The 22,420-nt window shown below is 35.8% G+C and overlaps 1 protein-coding gene across 1 annotated transcript in view; it reads left to right on the top strand.

Annotated features, from left to right (window-relative positions):
• USH2A (usherin) overlaps nt 1–22,420 on the top strand; it is a 783,103-nt gene that overhangs the window by 235,849 nt on the left and 524,834 nt on the right. Inside the window, exons 20-21 of the mRNA XM_082362477.1 lie at nt 5,269–5,503; nt 5,636–5,687. Of these exons, the coding sequence (XP_082218603.1) occupies nt 5,269–5,503; nt 5,636–5,687 (287 nt within the window). The remainder of the gene's footprint in view (nt 1–5,268; nt 5,504–5,635; nt 5,688–22,420) is intronic.

Here is a 22,420-nt window from a genome sequence, read left to right as displayed (position 1 = left end):
TGCATGACAGCTGGTTAAGGTAGTGTTTATTCATCAAGGAGGTGATTCCCCTTAAATTCTCTAAAAGCACTGCTTTCTGGCCTTGTTTATATCATAGAACACACAGAAAAATCATAACATGTATCTGCCGCGCTGAGGTAAAGAACAAGATGGCTCAGAGCTGTGGGAGCTAAGCTGGCTGGCTTCCTGGAGGGCCGAGGGGATCTATGTGTCCAGCACCCCTTCTTGGTTTACTGTGGAGAGGAGCTGCTTGGAAATGTTCAACCAGAATTTTGAAACTGGAAGAGACCCTAGGCATAATCGGGTCTGTCGTGCTCTTCAATAAATGAGGTATTACCCAGCAATTCTACCCCGGGGTACATATCTGGAAAAAATGAAAACACTAATTTGAAAAGATCCATTCACCCCAGTGTTCATAGTATCATTATTACAGTTGCCAAGATATGGAAGCAACCTAAGTGCCCATCAGCAGATGAATGGGTAAAGAAGATGTGGTATATATATACACAGTGGAATATTACTCAGCCATAAAAAAGAATGAAATTTGGCCATTTGCAACAACATGGATAGACTTGGAAGGTATTTCCTAAGTGAAATAAGACAGACAGTATGATATCACTTGTATGTGGAATCTAAAAAATGCAACAAACTAGTGAATGTAACAACAAAGAAGAAGCAGCCTCACAGCTATAGAGAACAAACTAGTGGTTACCAGCGGGGAGAGGGAAGGGGGGAGGGGCGATATAGGGGTAAGGGATTAAGAGGTACAAACTATTATGTATAAAATAAGCTACAAGGGTATATTGTACAATGCAGGGAATATAGCCAATATCTTATAGTAACCGTAACTGGAGCATAACCTCTAAAAATGGTGAATCACTCTATTGTACACCTGTAATTTATATAATATTGTACACCAACTATATACTTCAATAAAAATTTTTTTTCCAAAAAATAAATGAATGAATGAGATACTGAAGAACAGAGAGGCCAAATAATGGATTAGCCAATGTTCTGTAAGTAGGGTCCTAAAGAAGCAGTCTAGAACCTAAGTTTTCTCCTTTCCAGATCAGTTCCACTATATATCTTCTCTCTTGAAGGGGACTAGTAAACAAAGAAGAAAATGGGAAAATTGATGTTGTTCTTTCCTCAGTCAGAGAATAGACAGTCAACAAGAAAGCACTGAGAAGTCTCTGGGAGTCTGAGGGGAGAATCCTCTCCTCTTCTGGACCCTGAATGGAGAGCACTTGCCAACCGGGAAATCATGGCTACGTGACCAACCCGGACTTTATGTTTGCGTTCTAGTCCCAGGGCCCTTTCACAGGTGTTCGGGTCTAGCAGCATTTGGCAAATCGCGTTTCCTGTGACAGTTTGCATCTCTGGGAGAAAGTCAGGATCATTTTCCACTGACAAGATGCCTGAGGATGTCTCATATTAGTCTTTCCCCCTTCACACCCCTGAAATGAGGAAGCGCTGCTTGTTCCTAGGTTGCCGTCTTCCTAATAGTTGATGATGCTTTACGATATTGACACAGCCATACAGTCTTCACAGACAACAAACTCTTCCTTGAAAACACAGATTTGATTTTAAAGACCTGTCAGCAAGCACTTCTACTCATTTAGTCTTCAGTTCTCATCCTGAGATGGTCAAACTCCATACTACGTAAATTTTGCAAGTGTAAATTTATGCATTATGATATGCTATTAATCAGATTATAAAGTAATAAATGCTGCATAAAGAAGAATGTATATTACAGAGTGTTTTATAAAAGAATGCTTGTAAATAGAAGAGAGAGACTAGAAATTGGATGACAGAGCTAATGCAAAAAAATACAAGAGCACCGTAATTTTATTCCAAGTAGAAACAGACTCTGTAGGTTGTTAGTCTTTGAAATGATGGATATTGAAGATTCATTTTATACTTTATGCTTATAAGAGGATTTTCTAAGTAAACACAGATAGATTCTGAATGTGGATGAGTTGAATCATTTTATAATATGTAATTTGAAAGATGCTTTATTGGCTAGTAATAATAGTGCCTTGTATTTGTATAGAAATTTGCTTTGTAAAACCTAACGCAATTATATTGTTTTTAAAAGCAGTTATTTTCAAAGTGTCCCACTGAAAATTTATCCTCATGTTGGATGGGAAAACTGAGGCATATAGGTTTGAAGTGATTTTTGTAAAATCATACAGAATTGGATAAAAAGTGAAAATTATATCTCTAGAAATCTGCAGAGACTTTCGCATTATTCCATATTGTCTCTTGATTTACTGTTTTGTGATGAACAAATTTATACCTATAATCCCTTCACTTTGATGATCTGAGCCATAATCTTTAATTCACCTGTCTCTTAGTGAGTCTGTGTTTGTGTGTATGTGTTTCATAGTTCAGGAGTATCTGTTTTTCTTATCATTATTCTACTTGTGAATGTATGTGAGACCAGTCTCATTTAATTGATTGAAAATTCCCCTCTGGTCTTAGGGGAACTCTGAAGATAATGACTGAGTAGGTACTCACCCTTTGAAGTGGGCTGGATTGACTCGCAAGTGAAACTGTAACAGACCAGCTGAGAGTTTTTTTTTTGTTTTTTAAGCAAGTGAATAAAATACACACACACAAACACATACACATATATATACTCTAGTTCCACTCATTCTCTGTGGTTGACTTCCTAAGAATGGTGTAATTGCTCAGCGGAGCAATTCCCCTGTGAATCTACAAGTGCTCCACTACTTGTTAGAGTTTAGATAGTCAGCATTAATTTTAGTGGATTCTCAATGCATAAGTGTCCTTATTGATTATAATCATTTTGTCATATTTTAAAAATTGCATGTTCTCACTTTTAGTAGACATTAAATCAAACAAAACAAACAAAAAAACCTACTGAATTGCTGGAATTCCTTTTATTTTGTTTTGACTCTGAAATTATATTCCTGACTAAGAAGTGATTTTCAACGATGTATCAATGGGGAAAGAATTCTGAATACAATAGTGGTACAAATCTACATATCCCCATCCAGCTGGATGATTGGAGTAAAGTAAAAGAGTATCAGATGTCAAACAAATGCGACCTTGAGAAAGTAGCTGCTTTTAAATAAGAATAAATTTGTTTTCTACATCTGTGACTCTATTTCTCTTTTGTAAACAGGTTCATTTGTGTCATTTTTTAAGATTCCACATACAAGCGATATCATATGCTATTTGGATATCGCTGGAATAGATGGTATTCTTCAAACTAAAAAGTTCAAGTCTTTGTGTGCCAGATCACTAGGGAATCTTAAGTGGAATACAGGAAAGTAACAGAAAAGCTCAAAATTCCTATTGTCTGCTCCTAAGTAGAAAATTTTAAACAAATGAAAAAGATATAATCGGTCCTCCATTACTTGCTTCTCTGACCCCGAGACTCAGAAATCTTTGACAGTACTGCTTCCCCAGTTAAGCTAATAGCCAGTGATGGCTTCCTGAAATTTTACGAAGATGGAACTCCAAACTCTGGAGATGAGCTTAGTGGGAGAAGAAATTTCTGCATGGCTTAGCTTTTTATTTTGTTTTGGATTATTTTGAAGAGGGATCATAGCTTGTAGAATGGAATCTTTGAGAACCCAGCAGTTAGCTAATTTTTGGCAAAGAATACTAAAGGAAATCATGCATAAAATGTACAGATCCGTATATATAAGAATATCACATGGCTCACACTGGCGGAAGATGAACAGAATTGTTAATTATCTTTCTAAGTTGATGAACTTTTAACTCACTGCCCTCTCTTCTTTACTAAAAATGAAAATAGAATCACAATGAATTGTTTCTCTTTGGAAAGCTGGCCAAGCTTTCTAGAAAGTAACAAATGGTCATTGTTCGAAGCTGATTTAAGGTGAATTGCCTTTCTTGGTTTAAGAATATTAGTTTTTGTATTCACACCATTTTATCTTACATTTACTGAAACAGGCAAAAGCTTTGTGTCTGCACAAGGCTGTGTTAACACAGCTGCAAGATAAGATCCACAGCCTTAGTCTGGGTCCTCAATAAATAGACTTGGCGATTATGACATGTGTTCCTTTCTTCACTTTCACCCTTCAAACGCAGCTGACACACTTCGAGTGGATATGAATCTCATCCTACAAACTCAACTGCTTAAGAAAATGAAAATCGAAACAGGTCTTCATTTTCAACAACTCAGTTGTTAATCTGATTTGTTTCCAGTAGGTTTTAGGGGAAGTCTCAGAGCTGTCACTCTTGGGGTTTCCCAGGAGGCTCCAAAGAAATGCCAGTGGCCCTGGACCCCGAGGCGCGCCATGGCCCCAGTGTGCGTGTGAGCCCTGGGCCCTCACTGCCCAAGGCTCAGGCCACTACTGGGAGTGCTGTGGTCACTCCATGTTCCCCGAGGCTGCCTGAGTCTGTTGTGCTCCGACAGGAGTTTGCAAACTGCTGAGATCACAGGCTCGTTCTTTCCTGTGGATGCTTTGTTTGGCTTTCAGAGTGGTGTTTGTTTTTTTGTTTGTTTTAATTTAGACCAGTAGCTAAGATTTAAAAATCAGAAAATTACACATAAAATGACTTTTTTTTTTTAAACAAAAGATTTGACAACATTGGGTTGTCATTCCTGAATCATCTGTGGGCTGGCGCGAATTAGTGACTGTTCACCCCCTGCCGTCCACCGGTTTTTCTCAAACCCCACACTTTCTCTTGTCTCCCTAACTAGTCCATTTCAACCATTTCCTTTTCCTGCTTGGCCTCTGTGAATTGCAGCCCTGACTCGATACCATGTTAAGACAAGGGACTCTGCCCTTTGTGATCAGTAGACACTAGCTTGGTAGTCACCGGCTGCAGGATTCACAAGGGATCTTGTAGCTCCTGGGTAGGGCAGGGGTATTCTCTAGAAAATGGAGAAGCCATGAGCCATTAGAGACCAACAGGCACAGAAGCTAGAGCAGTGAAGCATCTGCTTGGTAAAGGGAATCTGGGTGGTGCGCCAACAGACTGTAATATATAGTATCTGTCAGGTGGCAAGAAAGAATAGAGAAATTATTTGTAAGAAAAAACTTTGTTTAATGATAAAAGCGTATTCATTAGCCATTTAAATTTTGTTTAGTCACATTTAATATTAACTCTGTGTTTTCAGTTCCTAGACCATAGAAATACTGGAGGCCATAATTGATTTGATTTTGAGTGTAATGTACACAGGTGCATGTGAACATATGTGTGCATATCTGTATCTAGAGATAGGAGCCAAATTCTTGAACGTAACAAGAGTTTTCTAATATTTAGCACCAGCCCAACTGAGGCCACCTCTGGTTGAAGGAATCAACAGTACAACCATCCATCTTAGGTGGCAGGCACCTGAAGAACAAAATGGACCCTCTCCTACATATCAGCTGGAAAGGAGAGAGGCAGCTCTACCAGCTCCGAGGGCCACAATGATGAAAGGAACTCGTTTCATAGGAAATGGATATTATAAATTTCCCAGCTCCACTCACCCAGTCAATACAGACTTTACCGGTAAGTGTGCCTGATATCACTTTCTTTACGGGGCACTAAGCCCTGGGCTGTTTTTAATGCTTTTGATATGTCTTTACAATGAATTTTTACTACACCTGTTTATAGAGATACTAATGTAGCCCTTTTATAACTTTAGCTTGATTGTGCCGACATATTTATCTTTTCAGTATTCTGACAAAAAAAGTGGGGTAAGTGGAGGAAAGAAAAGAAAAAGATATATATAATAGATGTGAAAAGGCAGTGGTGTTTTTTTTTTTTTTTTTCTTTTGCCCACACTGCATGGCGTGCGGGATCTTAGTTCCCGACCAGGGATCGAACTCGTGCCCCCTGCAGTGGAAGCACAGAGTCTGAACCACTGGACCACAAGGGAAGTCCCTGAAAAGGCAGTCTTATTGGATCAAAGTATGTGCTGGAAATGTCTCTTGGACACTATTAACCAGAACGTGTTCCTCAGATTATTCCTCACTTCCTTTGTGGAAAAGAGTTCTGTGGGCAAATGAGTTTGAGAAATGCCCCCATGCTATTGGAGATTCTCAGTACACATCAGCTTATTCCAGTCTCTGAAAAGAATTATAAGAAAGCTATTTAACTTTGTTTAACTACTCCTAACACTTATTTGATGCAACTTCTTTCTTTTTAAAGTGTAACAACTGTTAATACCCCATGTTCTATGGAGAGCATTATGGGAAAAAGTAATTTCAGGGAAAGCATACCTTCTATGGGTCAGGAGTAGAGTAAGGCAAGTGAGGCACAAAAGTTAAAGGCACCAAAAACTCAGTAATCCATGTAAATAATATTTTAATACAATATTTTTAAAATAAAAATCAATGCAAAAAAATCCCCAGTAAAATATAAAAATTTTAAATAAAGACAGGATCCAATCCTCACTGTGTGAGCCGATCTCACATCTCACTCAATTTCTGGTCTGACTGGTATTACAATATTCTGGAAGTCCAGTTATCTCTATGAATTACAGTTTCTAAAAGCACTATTTCACTACAGACATAGAAAACTCTAATTATTCATGATACATACTTTATTTCCCATTAAAAAAATTTTTTAAGTATATAATATGTGTTACTCTGTAAACTCATAATGATATTAATTTAATCCATGAGAGAGTCATTTTGGAGCAAATAGCTAGTCTTTCCAAAGCTGCATATGTTGAGGACAATGAAATGGAATTTGAACCATGAAACGTAGCTCACATATTTTATTTTTACTTAAAATGGTAAATAGTTTGCTTTTAAGTGAGGCTGGCTGCTGATGTATGTTTGTAATGAATCATGATTATGTTCTAGCTGTGATATATTAAGATTAATGCGTGCTTAACCACTGGACTAGGATATCCAACTCCTCACTGAGTATTAGAAATTCAACCATTGAGCTCCCCTAAAACGCTCAACTTCTGCTTAATATTCGTAAAAGTCAAAGAAAGGAAAGAAAAGAAAAGAAAACATAGGTATCTGGGAAAGAACCTATGGATAAAAAGTCAAAGACTTTTTCTCAAATGGAACTAGAACTGACTTCCTGGTCCAACATTTGGCTTGTGATGTATTTCTTCGAGGAAACAGCCTTCGTTTCCATTCATCTGGGTCTCGCTGCGGCAGGCATGTCAGCTCGGATTTGCTGGCTAGCCAGCAGACAGGTTTTTGATGGGATCACCTACTGTTGTTGCCGTGAAAGATAGAGTGGCCCGTCGGCTGTTAATAAATTTAGTCGTCTGCGCTGTCTCCCTAGCCGGTCTCAGACTCCGAGGTGCAAGGGCTAGGGGCAGATGCAGGGTCTGGGAAGTTTTCCAAATTCCTCTTTAAGAAAGTTAGGTCGTAAACACGGGCCTCACTAAGCAGGATCCTTCTGTCTATAACAAAGCCTCCAGCTGCACAGAAAATGTGATTGGAGTCCACAGCATTTGAAGGACAAGACAGGGAGATCACAGTTTTGGCTTGAACGACTCCCTAGAGCTTTGGCAATTCCTGGAGAATAAGCAGTTCTTCTGCATTCAGGCATGTTCTGGGGCCTCGCTAGCTCCTTTTTATGAGAAGCTTGGCTTACTTTCAAGTCTCTCTTAACTGTTAAAGTAACCAGGTCTCCATCAAGTTATTGGTTTGACCCTTTGGCTTACCTGGCAGATTTGGCTGGATACTTTTATTGAGCCAGGTTATGGTTTAACTAAATTTCCCCAATTAATGAACCAGGACGAGTTTACAAAACGAACTCAATCAAAAGCTTTCCTTCAGCTTGGATCTTCTTATGTAGAAAGGTAAATGTATTATTAGCATCATGCATTTGTTTTACTTGTATATTCTTTCATCCAGTCTCTCGACAGCATTGGAAGGTAGATATTTTTCCCCTCATAGAACATGAGGAAGTGAGGGTCCAATAACTGGCTCCCTCATGGTGCCACAGCTACTGAATTTTAGAGGTGAAATGTGAATTTGGAAGCTTCTGGTTCAAAAGCTGGTGCTTTGCCACAGAGCGGGAGGGATAATTCCGTGGACAGTTGTTTGGAAGTTGTGGAATCATAAGTATCTAAAAGTAATAAATGAGGATGGAAGATGAAATAATGATCACCCAAATAAACCTTACTCAACACTGCTAAACTTTTTGGATTTGTCTTTCGGTTTTTGGCTTTTCAGGTAACAAACAGAAATAGTATTGGCATTATTTATTACTTGCATCTCCAAAGATATCTGGGGATAAGATTTTTTTTTTCCATAGCAATTAATTCTAGAGTGTGCCTAAAGCTAGATTTTTAACATCAAACAAAATTATTTTAAATGGGCTGAAGTGCTGTGTGTCAAACAGTGCTTTCAACTCACGTTCCTATAAATTTCATGCAGTTTTTATATTCTAAGGCAAATTTAATGAGTAAATCCTGATCATCTCTAAGATGATGAATTATATTTAAAAAGTGAATAATTATAAGAAGAACTAAGATATCTTTTATTTTGATTCATTTCAGAATCTCAAACTCTAACTAAAAATGATTCCTGAAATATGAATGGTGATATCAAATGACTCAAAAACAAATATACAGTGATGTGTATTATTATACATATTTTATGTAAGGAAAAATGTGAGAGTTCACCTGTAAATGACAGGATTTGTAAATACATTCATTCCATGGTCATAGCAATATGTTGAAAGTCTAGGTATAAACTATCTCATTATTACCGTTCCAGAAAGGAATCTCTCATATAACTCCCCCCTCTTCCATATTTGCTTTAAATATTTTACCTCATATGATAGAATGAAAACAATTTAAACATATGAATATATGTCTATGTTGCTTACTGTATAAATCAGTAAGCTTAATATTATAAATGAACTCTGTGAAAATCTACTTTGGGCCCGATAAATGAACCAGATGAATCTTTTGTAGGGTCTACATTTGATCCCTTTTCCTTTCTGATACAAGTGTTCTTTCACAAATCTAATTTCCAGGAAGGGTGTATTATCAGTCATTTACATCATAGTATAAATAACTCCCCCATTTCTTTATGATTAAGGGTGAGGGCTTTGGGAACAGACTAACAGGAGTTTCAGATCTATGCCCCATTATTTATTAGTTAAATGTAATTAGGCAAACCACTTAATCACTTGTGTGCCTCTGTTTCCTTTTCTTTCAAATTGGCGTAATACTATTACTTACAATATTGATATCTAGCAGGTAGGTCAGGATTAAAGGAGATAGCTCATCTAATGAACTTTGCACAGTATCTGCCACTCAAATTACTTTATAGTCTTTAAACATTAGCTATCAGCTATCACTCATTGAACAAATATTTATTAAGTGCCTACTATGAGACAGGAGATTTTCTAAAAGTCTTCTGCAATTCATAAAATCAACATTCTATTAATTCATCTGCTGCTGCACATACAAGATATGTTTGCCTAAATGTTGTATCTGGGGTACGAGTAATATGCAATTTCTGTATTAAAACGTGATATTTAATTTTGTTATTGAAAACAGTTAAATTAATCTACCTAGTGTTGAGACACTAGATAAACTACTTTCCTCTGGGTCTAATCATGCTCATCTATTAAATTGAGGCTTGTACTGAATGGCCAATTCCTTTAACTTCTAAAATTCCAAATCAGTCAGCATAGGTTATTTAAGTAGCCTCAAAAATTCAAAATAGAAGTTATCACCAAGGCATCTGTGAGTTTAAAAACATTTAGATTTTTAATTGTTTTATGATTCTTTCATATAATATATTCACACTTTAAGATTTACAGAAATGTAAGCTTTCTCTCTAAGAATCTGAAGAATTTATGGGGATAAGTTAACTTCTAGGGATAACTTAAGTGATATGGGGAAAATTACTCAATATAAAATGGATATTCAGTTCTTGAGTTATATCAGAGGGTGTAAAGAAGACACAAGTTCAACATAATTTCATGATCTTGAAACTAGAAAATCGTGTAAACACTCATAATGAAATAGTCCCCTGATTACATGGGGTTAACAGTACTTTGTCCTTCCAAAACAGGAATAGCAAATAGAGCATCCCTCCCGCCTACAACAGGAAGGGGCTATCACTGTGTTTCTGGAGAGAAAAAAAAAAAAATTTGCTTATTATTTTCAGGAACACAGAGTAAATCCACTTACACAAAGAATTTCGCTAGTAATCAAAGGGAAACTGGTAAAAACAGCAAACTAAAATATTGCTCAGGTTGGCATTCCAAAGGTGACCCTCTCTCTCCTTGTCACTTGTTTTTCCTATTAGCGGAAAACAGGTCCATGATCATTTGGGGGAAGGTTTGACTATTGTAGTATCCAGACGCCAATCACACCAGCCTTTTAAAACTGCCTTTACTGGTGACCCTGCCCAGAAATCAGGAACTGCCTTTGCGGAGATCTTTGTAGCAACCCACTGGAGAGATGAGCACACATGTGCACCTGGATGTAATTCCCTTTTATTTGTCTTCATGAAAAATGTGACTACTGATGTTGAATATCTTGCAGATGAGAACTCTGTACGCTTTCTTCGTAATAATGCCGTTCAAGGACACCAAATGATTGTCTTACATTTTTGTCTCTTAGTATTTGCCTTCCCCAAAATGGCTGAACTAAAATGCCTCATGATCCAGAAATACAATTAATTACCGACCCATGAAAAGAGAAATGCAACCCCCCCAAATCAATATCTTTTAAAAGCGTATATTTTACATTTTACTGCATGATATTTATGCTTTATTATTTTTGTATTATTTTTAATGAACTGAGGCACTAAAACACTGCATTAAAGGAAAGCTGATTCTAAGCAGTTACAGTACAGGTATAAGTAGGGCAAACTCCTTCAGATACACTAATTAGTAAAAGCATATTAATTCTGACCTTCAACACCCTTGGTGTCCCACTATTTGTTTTCCTCTGACTGGGAGCAAGTAGTTTTGCCAGAAAGTACTTAAAAAAAACAACAACAACAAAAAACCACTAAATAAAACACCAAGTCTTTTCAAAGCATATTTAAACCACAAAGTTATTTAAGCTTTGATGTTAGATTTTGGCCACAGTTATTGAAAAGCAGCTCTATGAATCAACTATATGTCCTAGCAGTTTAACAAACAGGCAGTAATGATATAGAAAAACAAAGGCAAGAGTAAGAACCCGGAACTTGAGAGCAAAGTAAAGAAGTGGGTCTTGGGCAACGCCGAGGTTCCATGGGTGTTTCTGATGCAACTGAATCAGAAGAGATGTGACTGTCTGGTTGAGCTCGTCTTTATGGACTGAGAGGGACAAGGATCCAAATGCATATCTTCTTAGAATAACAGAAGTCAGACCAACCTATGATAACTAGAGATATTCAGAAGTGACTATTAAGATTGTTTAGTTTTTATTACCTTTAGTAGAGAGGTCCAAGTAAGTTCTTAGGAAATGCTTTCAGATGACACTGAAGGATGGCAGAGGACCGTGCTTTTTTCCCCATTCATCAACTTCATCAGAAAGGCCAATTTACAAGGGCTGCATTTGTTTTAACCTTGCATCTTTAAGGTGACTAATTTTGAAGCACATTTCCGTAATGTTGCCTTGTGTTTGGAAACTTAATGGTCGGGTTGGTCTGGAAGTAAATTGTTTCACTTTGGAATTTTATCTCAGATTGCACAAAATAATCATTTCAACACAGGGCTTTTTCTCTCACCAAAATTTTTAGACCTTTTGGGGGGTTTGATATTGCTCAGGTGGTCAAAATGAAGGCAATTGCAAATTTGCCTTTGCATGAAGAACCCTTTCCTTTTTGTAAACTTCTCACAAAGTCAATCTAGAGCAGGGGTTACAAAATTCTCCTTTAAAGGTCCAAACAGTATTTCTGACTTTATGGGCCAAGAGATCTCTGTCATAACTACTCAGCTCTGTCATGGTAGCATGAAGGCATCCATAGACAATATGTAAACAAATAAGGGTAGCCAGGTTCCTATAAAACTTTATTTGCAAAAATGGGCAACAGATTGGTAGTTTGCCTATTCCTGGTCTAAAGTCTAGTTCTAAAAAATAATATTAACATAATTTCATCATTAATGATACATTTTTCTTACTTCCGCCCTAATGCCAGGAAGCCTAAAGATAAGTAGAAAGGAGCTCAGATAAAATAAACAAGAGAGAAACCAACACAACAAAGTAGGTGGTAATGCTTGATACGTGAAAGTATCTTGAAATAGGATCTTTTCTGCTCAACAGAGCCTTAGGTGGCCAGAAAGTCAACCCAACATTGACCATGCCAATACAATAGAATAATCTTTTCCTTGAAACAAACTGTTGTTAGCTGCTAACACTCTTTTAACCAGCTTAAAACATCTGCTTTTCCCATCTCTTTTATTACCAAATAAAGGTGTATTTTTGCCTGATATACAACTGTACGTGTGTTCTCACACACTCGTGCCATACTCTCAAACACAGGCTTTCTACCCTGTCCCTGGGTTTCCTAGTAGTCTCAAATTTACCTACGGTACTTAAATTGCCCAGTGTCTTTTTCTTACAATACATTGGCCATTTTGTAATCTTATTTAAGGCTTCGTTGTGAAAGAAAAATGTTTCTGTCTCTTAATGACATTCTGCATCAACAGAAGACTAATTTTAGTTCTCCTTTCATCCAGTTTAAATGAGTAGAAAGAGGAACTTCGAGCAGAAAAAGAATCATAATGGTCAGCAGTGATAGTGAAACTAGTACCTATGAAGCTGATTGCTTTTTGATTTGATAAAGTGAAAAATTGTGTATATATTTTCTTGGGAAAAAAGAATTAAAATATTTAAAGATCTATAGTTACAATTATTTTATATCAGTTAGGTTAAATATAACACCCATAAAAAAGTATTATGATTAACTTCATAAGTCAGAAAGAGAAAGACAAATACTATATAATATCACTTACATGTGGAATGTAAAGTATAACACAAATGAACTTATCTACGAAACAGAAACAGACTCACAGACATAGACAATGGACTTGTGGTTGCCAAGGGAGAGGGGAGTGGGGGAGGGAAGGATTGGGAGTTTGGGATCAGCAGATACAAACTATTATAGGTAGGATGGATAAACAACAAGGTCGTACTGTACAGCACAGGGAACTATATTCTATATCCTGTGATAAACCATAATGGAAAAGAATATAAAAAAGAATGTGTGTATATGTATAACTGAATCACTTTGTTATACAACAGAAATTAACACAACATTGTAAATCAACTATACATCAATTTAAGAAATTTGAAAAAAAATACACATATGTAATTTTAGGTTAAAATGTTTGGAGAAAAAAAAAAGATTAACTTCATTTCCAGTCAGATAGAAAGGATTCCAATAATATCATTGTCAAAATTCTAGATCTTTCAAAACCGAATTCTAGTGGCCTGAAGAAATGTTTTATGAGATCATGCACTAAGAGTTCCTTTGGAGTGGGGAAATTTCAAGAAATATTATGAGGACCTTATTTAAGGTGTACACATTGTAGGAAGCTCACAAACATCGCCCTCAGGCTGGTTTGGAGTTTCAAGAAAGGAAACTCAGTTACATACATTCCCTTGACTGAGGCACAGTCTCAGTTTGGAGGTTCTTTGACCTTAAGTGCAACCTCTAAAGAGGCGCAGGAGGAGGCCGAAGGGGGAAGAAACACCTGCTTAATCATTCGGGTCATTTAAGTCATTTCTGGCAGTGGTGGCCATGTCATCCCCACAAATAAAATGGGCCCTAGGAGAATTTCATAAAGGAAAGATAAGGACTTATGGGAAGTTCATGAGAATGAATAATTTAATGGTACTTCCATCCAATGAGGCAGAAAATGGGAAAAACTGTAGATGCCTCTTTCTTGGCTTCTGCATCTCTTCACATCCACCCCTTCCCCTGATGCGTTCCTTCTTCTGTGTTTACCACTGTGTTTGCCAAAGTGAATATAACTGAGTATCTGAGACAGAAACCTGGGAAATGTCCTTGAATACCACTTCTCCCTCCCTTCCTCACATTCCATCAATTGGTCCTCCGCTGGCCGTTATGCCTCTGATACATGTCTTGGAACATCCACTGGTCCTATAGCTACTTCCTTGTCCAGGTCTATGTGGTGGGTCTCTAAATCAAAAGTTTCACTCTTTTACAGGCTATTTTTTAAACTAATAATCTTTCTTATCATGTTGCTAAAAGCCTTTCAAAAGTTTCTCATAAAGCTGCCCTGCATGAAGTCTCTTCTGCTTCGCTGCTTACTGTTCAGCCTCACCTCTTCATATACCTCCTGGGTTGCTCTCCAGCTCTACAGCTATCTTTCGGTCCCAGCTGCTTGAATGTACCACACTCTCTTGAATGTCCAGGTCTTTGAAGATATTGATGCCTTTCCCTGAAATGCCTCCCTTTACTTGCAAGTGCTTCTTTTTCCTGTTACCTGGCTAATTCCTACTCATCAATGAAGTGTCAACTGAGCTATTCCTTTAAATAGCCTCCCAACAACCTCTCCCAACTCCATGCCAAATCTAGATTAGGGGCCTCTCTAACTTACTACCACAGAAACCAAGAATCTCTGTTTTAACCTTTATCACATGCCATTACAATTGCTTGTTCACTTATCTATATCCCCAAAAGGCTGAAGTTATGACTGTTTTCTTCATTTATAACATTTGTGCCTTGCACATCATAGGACCCGTACCAAATGTTCAATAAATGTTGAATAAAGAATTCACTAAAGGAGTTAGTTGGATAGAAAATGAAAAATCCATAAGAAAGATTGCTTAGCTATGAGAATTACTTAATGATGAGATTTGCAATGCGTTAGAATACATCACAAAATGTTGAGAGCTACCTTTTTGGAAGTATTGCCAGTTTAGAGTGATAACTCAATTTGTTTAGTCTCTATTGGCCTCAGATGTATAAGAAAGTATGTTTTAAGCTATATAGTATTAGAGACAAAAAAATTCTTATTAATGACCCTTAGTTGCTGGTGAAGTTACTTCTCTGTCGATTATTATAGCTAGAGTCGTTTTCTGTCCCACTGCAGCTGTCACATGGTATTGCTGGAAACAAGATGTTGCACGTGTCTTAGACACAGGATCTCCTTAGGCTTATTAAATTTTGAGGTTAATGAATATTTTGACACTTTTACCTATACATATCATTAGGGCTTATTGCGATAGGTTTAGGATGACAGTCATAATAAACATATATAGTACAATAAAAAACATTTTTAATCTTGAAAGTGCTTTATAAACAGCAGTGATCAATGCTATGGATGGATTAACAGCATCAAATTGATTGAATTCTATTTCAAGGGCAATGGAGGTATTGATGTCGACATTCTAGTTCAGAAGGAAGGCAGCAATGGCAGTGGTAGAGTGCAGGTTTTGGAGTCAGACTCCCCAAGTTTAAAATCTGGCTCCTCTACATGCTGGTGTTTAACTTTGCATGAGTCACTTCCCCGCTCTCCAGCTCAGTTTCTTCATCTCTAAAATGGATTCTTGTAAAGTTTCAGTGCAGGAATTAGCACACAATATCATAATGGTCATTATTATATATGCATTTATGGCTGACATTTTAAAATTCGGGATTTTGAATTATGTGCTGTTCCATTCATTCATATATTTTATATGCCTAAACCACATAAATCTTGATGATATTCTTTTATAACCTCTCTCTACCTCATATCCCTCTGATCATTCACTTTATTTTATTCAGTCTATGAAGTTCTGACCTTTGTGTGTGTGTTTTTTTTTTTAAGTTGCCTTTCTTCTCTGTCTAGAGGCTTAGATGTTCTACCTCTCATTTCTGCATTTCTAGTGGCTACCTTTACATTTTAACATGTGCTTATAAATCTAACTCTATTTTTTATCTTTTCCTCATCATCAGTCCTCTTAAAAAAGAAGACTCTCCCAATGGTTACAGGTTTTCTCACCTACCAATCACTCCTCAGTCTACATTTTTTTCTGCCCACTTCTTTCCTGTAAATGCTTCCTTCAAGATTATCAATAATTTTCAAAACAAGAGCCCTTTCTTAATCGTCAACCTATGTGTCCTTAAGCAATAGTGTTATTATATCTTTTTAAACATACAAAGAAACTAAATATTTCTCAACAGGCTTCCCCTTCTATTTTCTGCAAATTTTTTTCAAACCTTTTGGCTCTGCTTTCTACTTCTGCCTTTAAATGGAGGGACTCAATCATTTAGTGGGTGTATTGTGAATCTTTCTTAATTTCACCCCATTTGTCAGGTGCTATGATTGGTGTTTTAGAAAGGGTATTGAGTAAAACAGACACAGTCCCTAACCTTAGGGAGCTTGAAAGCTTGCAATGAAATCAGGCATCAAACATGTAATTAAATAATTACAAGTGATTTCTGACTCCAGCTGTGAAGTATTTCAAAAAATCCTCCTGCTGAGAAAAAAATTAAAAGTTGGATAAAAATTTCTTAAAAATATGGTAGTTTAAAGACATTACTGTGTAACTAGGAGTGCCAGGACTGGTGGGAACAAGATCACAGAAATAAGAAAAACCATTTGGGTGAGCTTTTTATTTATCTTTGCATTTGCCTTCTGTTTTATTTCCTATATCCTATATTGCAGTCTTAGGGGCAGAGGGGAAACATGGCTTGAAAGGCAAAAAAATTAGAGTTCAGGGCCTACCAAGGAGGAGGGGCCCTGGTAAATATGCCAGGCGTTTAGCTGAAACTCTAGCAGTGAGAGCAAATGAGAAATAGAGCAGTCATCCCAAAGCAGGAAGTAAATCCTCAACCCATCTCAACTGCTGGTGGAGTAAAAGTTGTCTGTCTGCCAGAATAATTTAAATATTTGCTGCAAGAAGATAACATCAACAAGAGTCTACATTTTTTTAATACACGATGTTTGCTATTCAATCCAAAATTACCAGAAATACCAAAAAATAGGATCTAATAAATACAAAAATATAGATCTTCAAGTAATCTAGACATGTTGGAAATATATATATATATAATATCCAGACACAGACTTTAAAATAACTGTGATTAATATTGTGAATAAAATAAATGAAAAGATGCAGAATTTAAACAGAGAATTGGAATGTATTAGAACAGGAGTTCTAGAATTAAAATAATAGCTAAATTAGGATCTAAGTAGATAGAATTTCAATTCCATCCCTGTAGGAGTAAATGGTAGTAGGCTAATCTTAAGCTTTGAATGTTTGAATGCATATATTAGAAAGAAAAAAAAAAAAAGGAAGAGTTAGAAATCAAGTATCTAAGCTTCTAACTCAAGGAGAAACCAGAAAAAAAATAGCAAATAAAACCCTCCAAACTTGAAAGAAGGAAGTAATACAAATCAAAGCAAAAATTAATGAAATAGAAAATGAAAAAATTAATGAAGAAAGTAAATAAGGCCAAAATATCTCTGTAATTTACCACATTAACCTAATAAAGATGAACTCTTCTAAATTATCCTTATGGATTCAATAAATATATTTGATAAAATTCTCAGCAAACTAAGAATGAAATATCCTGGTAAATATATTTTTATAAAAGACTACTGATAGCAAAATATTGAATGTTTTCTCCCAGATGTCAGGAATAGGATGAAGAAGTCCACTATCACCACTTTTATTCAACATTGTATTGGAAGTACTAGCAGAGCAATGTAGCAAAAAAATAAATATATTAAGAATGTCAAAGAAGAAGTAAACTGTCTTTATTTGCAGATGTGATGATTATATATATAGAAGAATCAAAATAATATATAAGCTATCCAATTTAATAAGTGAATTTAGCAAAGATGTTGGGTAGAGATCAATATGCCTAAATCAAATGTTTCTATTGAATAGCAAAAAGCAAGTGGAAAAGGAAAAAAAATTTAAGTAGCACTTATACCAAAATTTATAGAAGATTTAGAAACAAATCTAGTAAAAAAAATAAAATAAAATACAAGACCTCTACACTGAGAACTATAAAGTATTACTGTGAGAAATTAGAGAAGACCTAAATAAATGAAGAGATATTCATGTTCATGGATTTGAAGACTTAATGTCATTAAATAACAAGTCTTTCTAATTTTATCTGTATAATCCATGTAGTTCCAGTCATAATCTCAGGATTTTGCTGGAAATTGACAAGCTAACTCTAAAATTTATATGGAAAAGGACAGGACTTAGAGTAGCCAAGGCTATACTGAAGAAGGACAAAGCTGGATGATTTACACTATGACATATCAAAACTATCTGTAAAGCTACAGTAGGTAAGGCAGTATAACACTGGCACAAGCATAAACAAAAATAGACTAATGATATACTGCCACATAGATATCCTAAATAAATGCATATATATGTGTACCAAAAAGCATGTGCAAGGTTGTTCTTAGGAACTTTGTATTCTTGATCATCAAAAACTGTTAACAACCCAAATTTCCATCAAAAATAGAATAGACAACAAATTGTAATGTATTAATTCAATGAACTATGTATAGCTATAAAAATGAACCAACTATTCTCGCAATAGTAATATGGATAAATTTCATGACCTATTACTGAGCAAAGGAAGCTAGAAACAAAAAAAGTCTAATAATCCACTTATATAAATTTCAAGAACAGGAAAATGAATCAGTGATGATGGAAGGCAGAAGATGGGATAATAAGTGAAAGAAAGCAAAACAGAGCCTTCTGAGAGTCTGGAATTAGTCTATGCATTAGTCTGAGAGGTGTTAATGCATGTGGCATTTACTTTGTATATGTCCATCAAAATATACCCTGATAATTTGTGTACTTTATTGTTATGTTATACCTCAATTTGAAAAGTTACAAAAAAAAAAAAAGATTTCAGTAAATCTGAAAATAAGATGTAGAAAACTGTTGTAATGGATAGTAAGAGCATTCAACCCAGTCTAGAGGATTCATGAAGACCTCTGAGAGGAAGAGTTTTATAATCTGAAAAATGTAATTTGAGTTAGCTAGGCAAAAAATAGGAAGTATAGCAGTTCAGGTAGAGAAAGTAGCTTGTATAAGTGCCTTGATGTGAGAGATGACATGGTATATAAATAAGCAAACATGAACCAACAAGCAAAACTGGAAGAATTCAATAAAGCCAGAGCACAGAAATCAAGAATGGTGCTTGATGAAGTTGAAACGCAAGGGGCCAAATCTTGCACTTTAAGACCACCACATTAAGGTTTTTGATCTTAATTTTGTCCTTTTTATAAGACCACTGAGTTTCCTAAATTAAATAGATATTTTTACTAAGATTATATGTACTTTTTTTTTTTTATAGATTGACTCTTTAAAAGTGACCATTTTATTCAGTCATCTACTGGTTTTGCCACAATGTCTCACAAAATGTTAGAAGACCTGTTTTTGTAAGAATTAGCCTGCATAAGTGGTTGAAAAAAAGCAGCAAACTCTGATTCCCACCACATATCTGGAGAAATAGCTGGAAAGTTGCATTTTGACAAGATCTCCATATGTACTCTGTTAAATATATACTTACTATATGAATCAGCTATGCATCTCAGGGGTATTTGTCTAAGAGAAATGAGATAATTTGTCCACACAAAAAGTATGCACATAAATATTCATAGCACCTATATTCAATATGGTCAAAAACTGGAAACAACACAAATATCCATCCATAGATGAATGGATAAACAAACAGTGGTATATCCATACAGTGGGATACTACTCAACAATGGAAAGGGGTAAACTACTGATATGAACAACAGTATGGATCAAATCTCAATTGATTTGCTGAGTAAAGAAAGCAGAAGAGTACTTAATTATAATTCCATTGACATAAACATTTTTTAAAATTATTAATCTATAGTGACAAAAGAGGTCAGTGATGGCCTGGGGCTGAGGAAGAGGGGATGATGGAAATGTTCTGTAGTACTCATAATGGGGGTTTCAGAGGTATACATTTCTTATAACTTTGTTTTCCTATATTGCCCCTCCCCCTTCCCTCTCCCCACGGGTAACCACTAGTTTGTTCTCTATAGCTGTGAGTCTGCATCTTTTTTGTTATATTCACTAGTTTGTTGTATTTTTTAGATTCCACATATAAGTGATAGTATACAGTATTTATCTTTGTCTGACTTAGTTCACTTAGCATAATGCCCTTCAAGTCCATCCATGTTGCTGCAAATGGCAAAATTTCATGCTTTTTTATGGCTGAGTAGTTTTCCATTGCGTGTGTGTGTGTGTGTGTGTGTGTGTGTGTGTGTGTGTGTATGTGTATATGTATATGTATATATGTGTATATATATGTGTGTGTATGTGTATGTATATTTATATATATATATCACATCTTCTTTAACCATTCACCTGTTGATGGGCACTTAGGTTGCTTCCATATCTTGGCAATTATAAATAATGCTGCTATCAACATTGGGGTGTGTGTATCTTTCTTTTTTTTTTGGATGTGTACCGAGGAGTGGAATTGCTGGGTCATGTGGTAACTATTTTTAGTTTTTTTGCCAATCCTCCATACTGTTTTCTGCAGTGGCTGCATTTGTTATTTGTGAGTTTTGTTTTTTTTTTTGATGAAAGCCATTCTGACAGGTATGAGATGATATCTCATTGTGGTTTTGATTTTCTCATAACTTATTGAACTGTACCCTTTAAGTGGATGCAGTTTATTGCATGTAAATTATACCTCAATAAAATGGATAAAAAAAAAAGTTCTCCAGGTGATTCTTGCAACATTCCAGCATGAAAACCATTGATCTACATTGTGATGGAAAAAATGGCTTTATGTAGAGAAAAATCAATTTGTCTATTATTTAATTTACTGGTCCTGAACTCCTTTAGATAGAGATTTAAGCAATGTATATACTTTAGATTTAAGCTCAATTTTACCTGAAATTTTACCTGAAATAAATTAGTATCCACTACATATTATAAAGCATAGGAAAAATGAGATCTACTAAACTATGTTAACTATGTTAACAGCAAGAATCTATAATGTCAACAAAATAACATTTTTTTTTTCTCTACAGAATAGGGTTTCTTTGGAACTCATTCACATTAGGACAGACATTTTTATAACACAGAGAGCTGTAGTTTGTCTATTTTTCAGGTATTTTTTTCGCAGGAAAGAATTTAATCAGTTAAAATACGAAGTACACATTTGCATACTCAGTTGACCAATTCTTGCCGTGATGCTGTTGCACCTCTATAATATAATTTTCACAGCTCATATAATTGGAGTTAATATGCTCTGTTATTAAGTTTAACTGAGAAAAATAGTTTGCTGAAAACTGATTGTTTCTGCATACTGATAAATTCAGTAGTCCAAAAAGAAATTAGAGAAATATAATTAAGGATTGCAAAATCAATTTGACACTCCCTTAAGATGTGTTGAGAGGAGGCAGCAACAGCAGCCTACATCTGATGCTGTTCTCTCCTTGTTTACTCCATAAAACTGCAAATTAGAACTTTAATTTACAGAGCTGTTAATGCCTCATTAAAAACTTTCATCGAGTAGCCTGTTTTGAAGTTTCCTTTCTTCCTTGTGTCTAATATGCAACATTATCTCCATTTTGTGGGACTGTGTAAGACAGTACAGTTAGGAATACTCTTCTAAACCACATGTAGGAAATGGAAGCTTTTTAAACATCACATCCCAGGCAAGGATACTAGCAGTGTGTTAGTTGTTTTCCAAAGTGATTAATTTCTCCACTTGCTTTGTTCTTGCTGCTGCTGTTGTTAATGTCTGTTACGCGTGAGACACTCTACTGGACTCTGAGGACGTAGCTGGAATCCAGTAGACTTGTTTCCTGCTCTCACAAGCCTTATGGAAATAGAACCCACAGCCGTTTGACTATCCTTAACCATTATTATATACTGCTGTTGTTTTCTGCCCAATAGCATGTGATAGCCAAAACCAAACAATCAACAACAACAATTAAAAATCTTCAAATACTGGAATAGGAATTAACTAGCACTGTTTCCAGTAGGCAAGACATGGAGACAACCTAAATGTCTATGGACAGATGAATGGATAAAGAAGATGTGGTGTATATATATACAATGGAATATTACTCAGCCATTAAAAAGAATGAAATGCCATTTGTAGCAACACAGATGGACCTAGGGATCCTAATACTAAGTGAAGTCAGACAGAGAAAGAGAACTACCATATTTATCACTTATAGGCAGGAGCTTAAAAAATGATACAAATGAGCTTATTTATAAAACAGAGACTCACAGACTTAGAGAACGAACTCATGGTTACCAGGGGTGAAGGGTGGGAGGAGGGATAGTTAGGGAGTTTGGGATTGACATATACACACTACTATATTTAGAATAGATAACCAGCAGGGACCTACTATGTAGCACATGGATCTCTGCTCAAAATTATGTAACAGCCTAAATGGGAAAAGAATTTGAAAAAGAATGGATATGTGTATATGTATAACTGAATCACTTTGCTGTACACCTGAAACTAACACAACACTATTAATCAACTATATTCCAACATAAAACAAAAAGCTA

The sequence above is a fragment of the Balaenoptera borealis genome (assembly GCF_965194805.1).
Source record: "Balaenoptera borealis genome assembly, chromosome: 1".
In the NCBI taxonomy this organism is placed as follows: domain Eukaryota; kingdom Metazoa; phylum Chordata; class Mammalia; order Artiodactyla; family Balaenopteridae; genus Balaenoptera; species Balaenoptera borealis.
The sequence above is the reverse complement of the archived record's forward strand: the minus strand, read 5'-3'. Positions and strand labels throughout refer to the sequence as shown.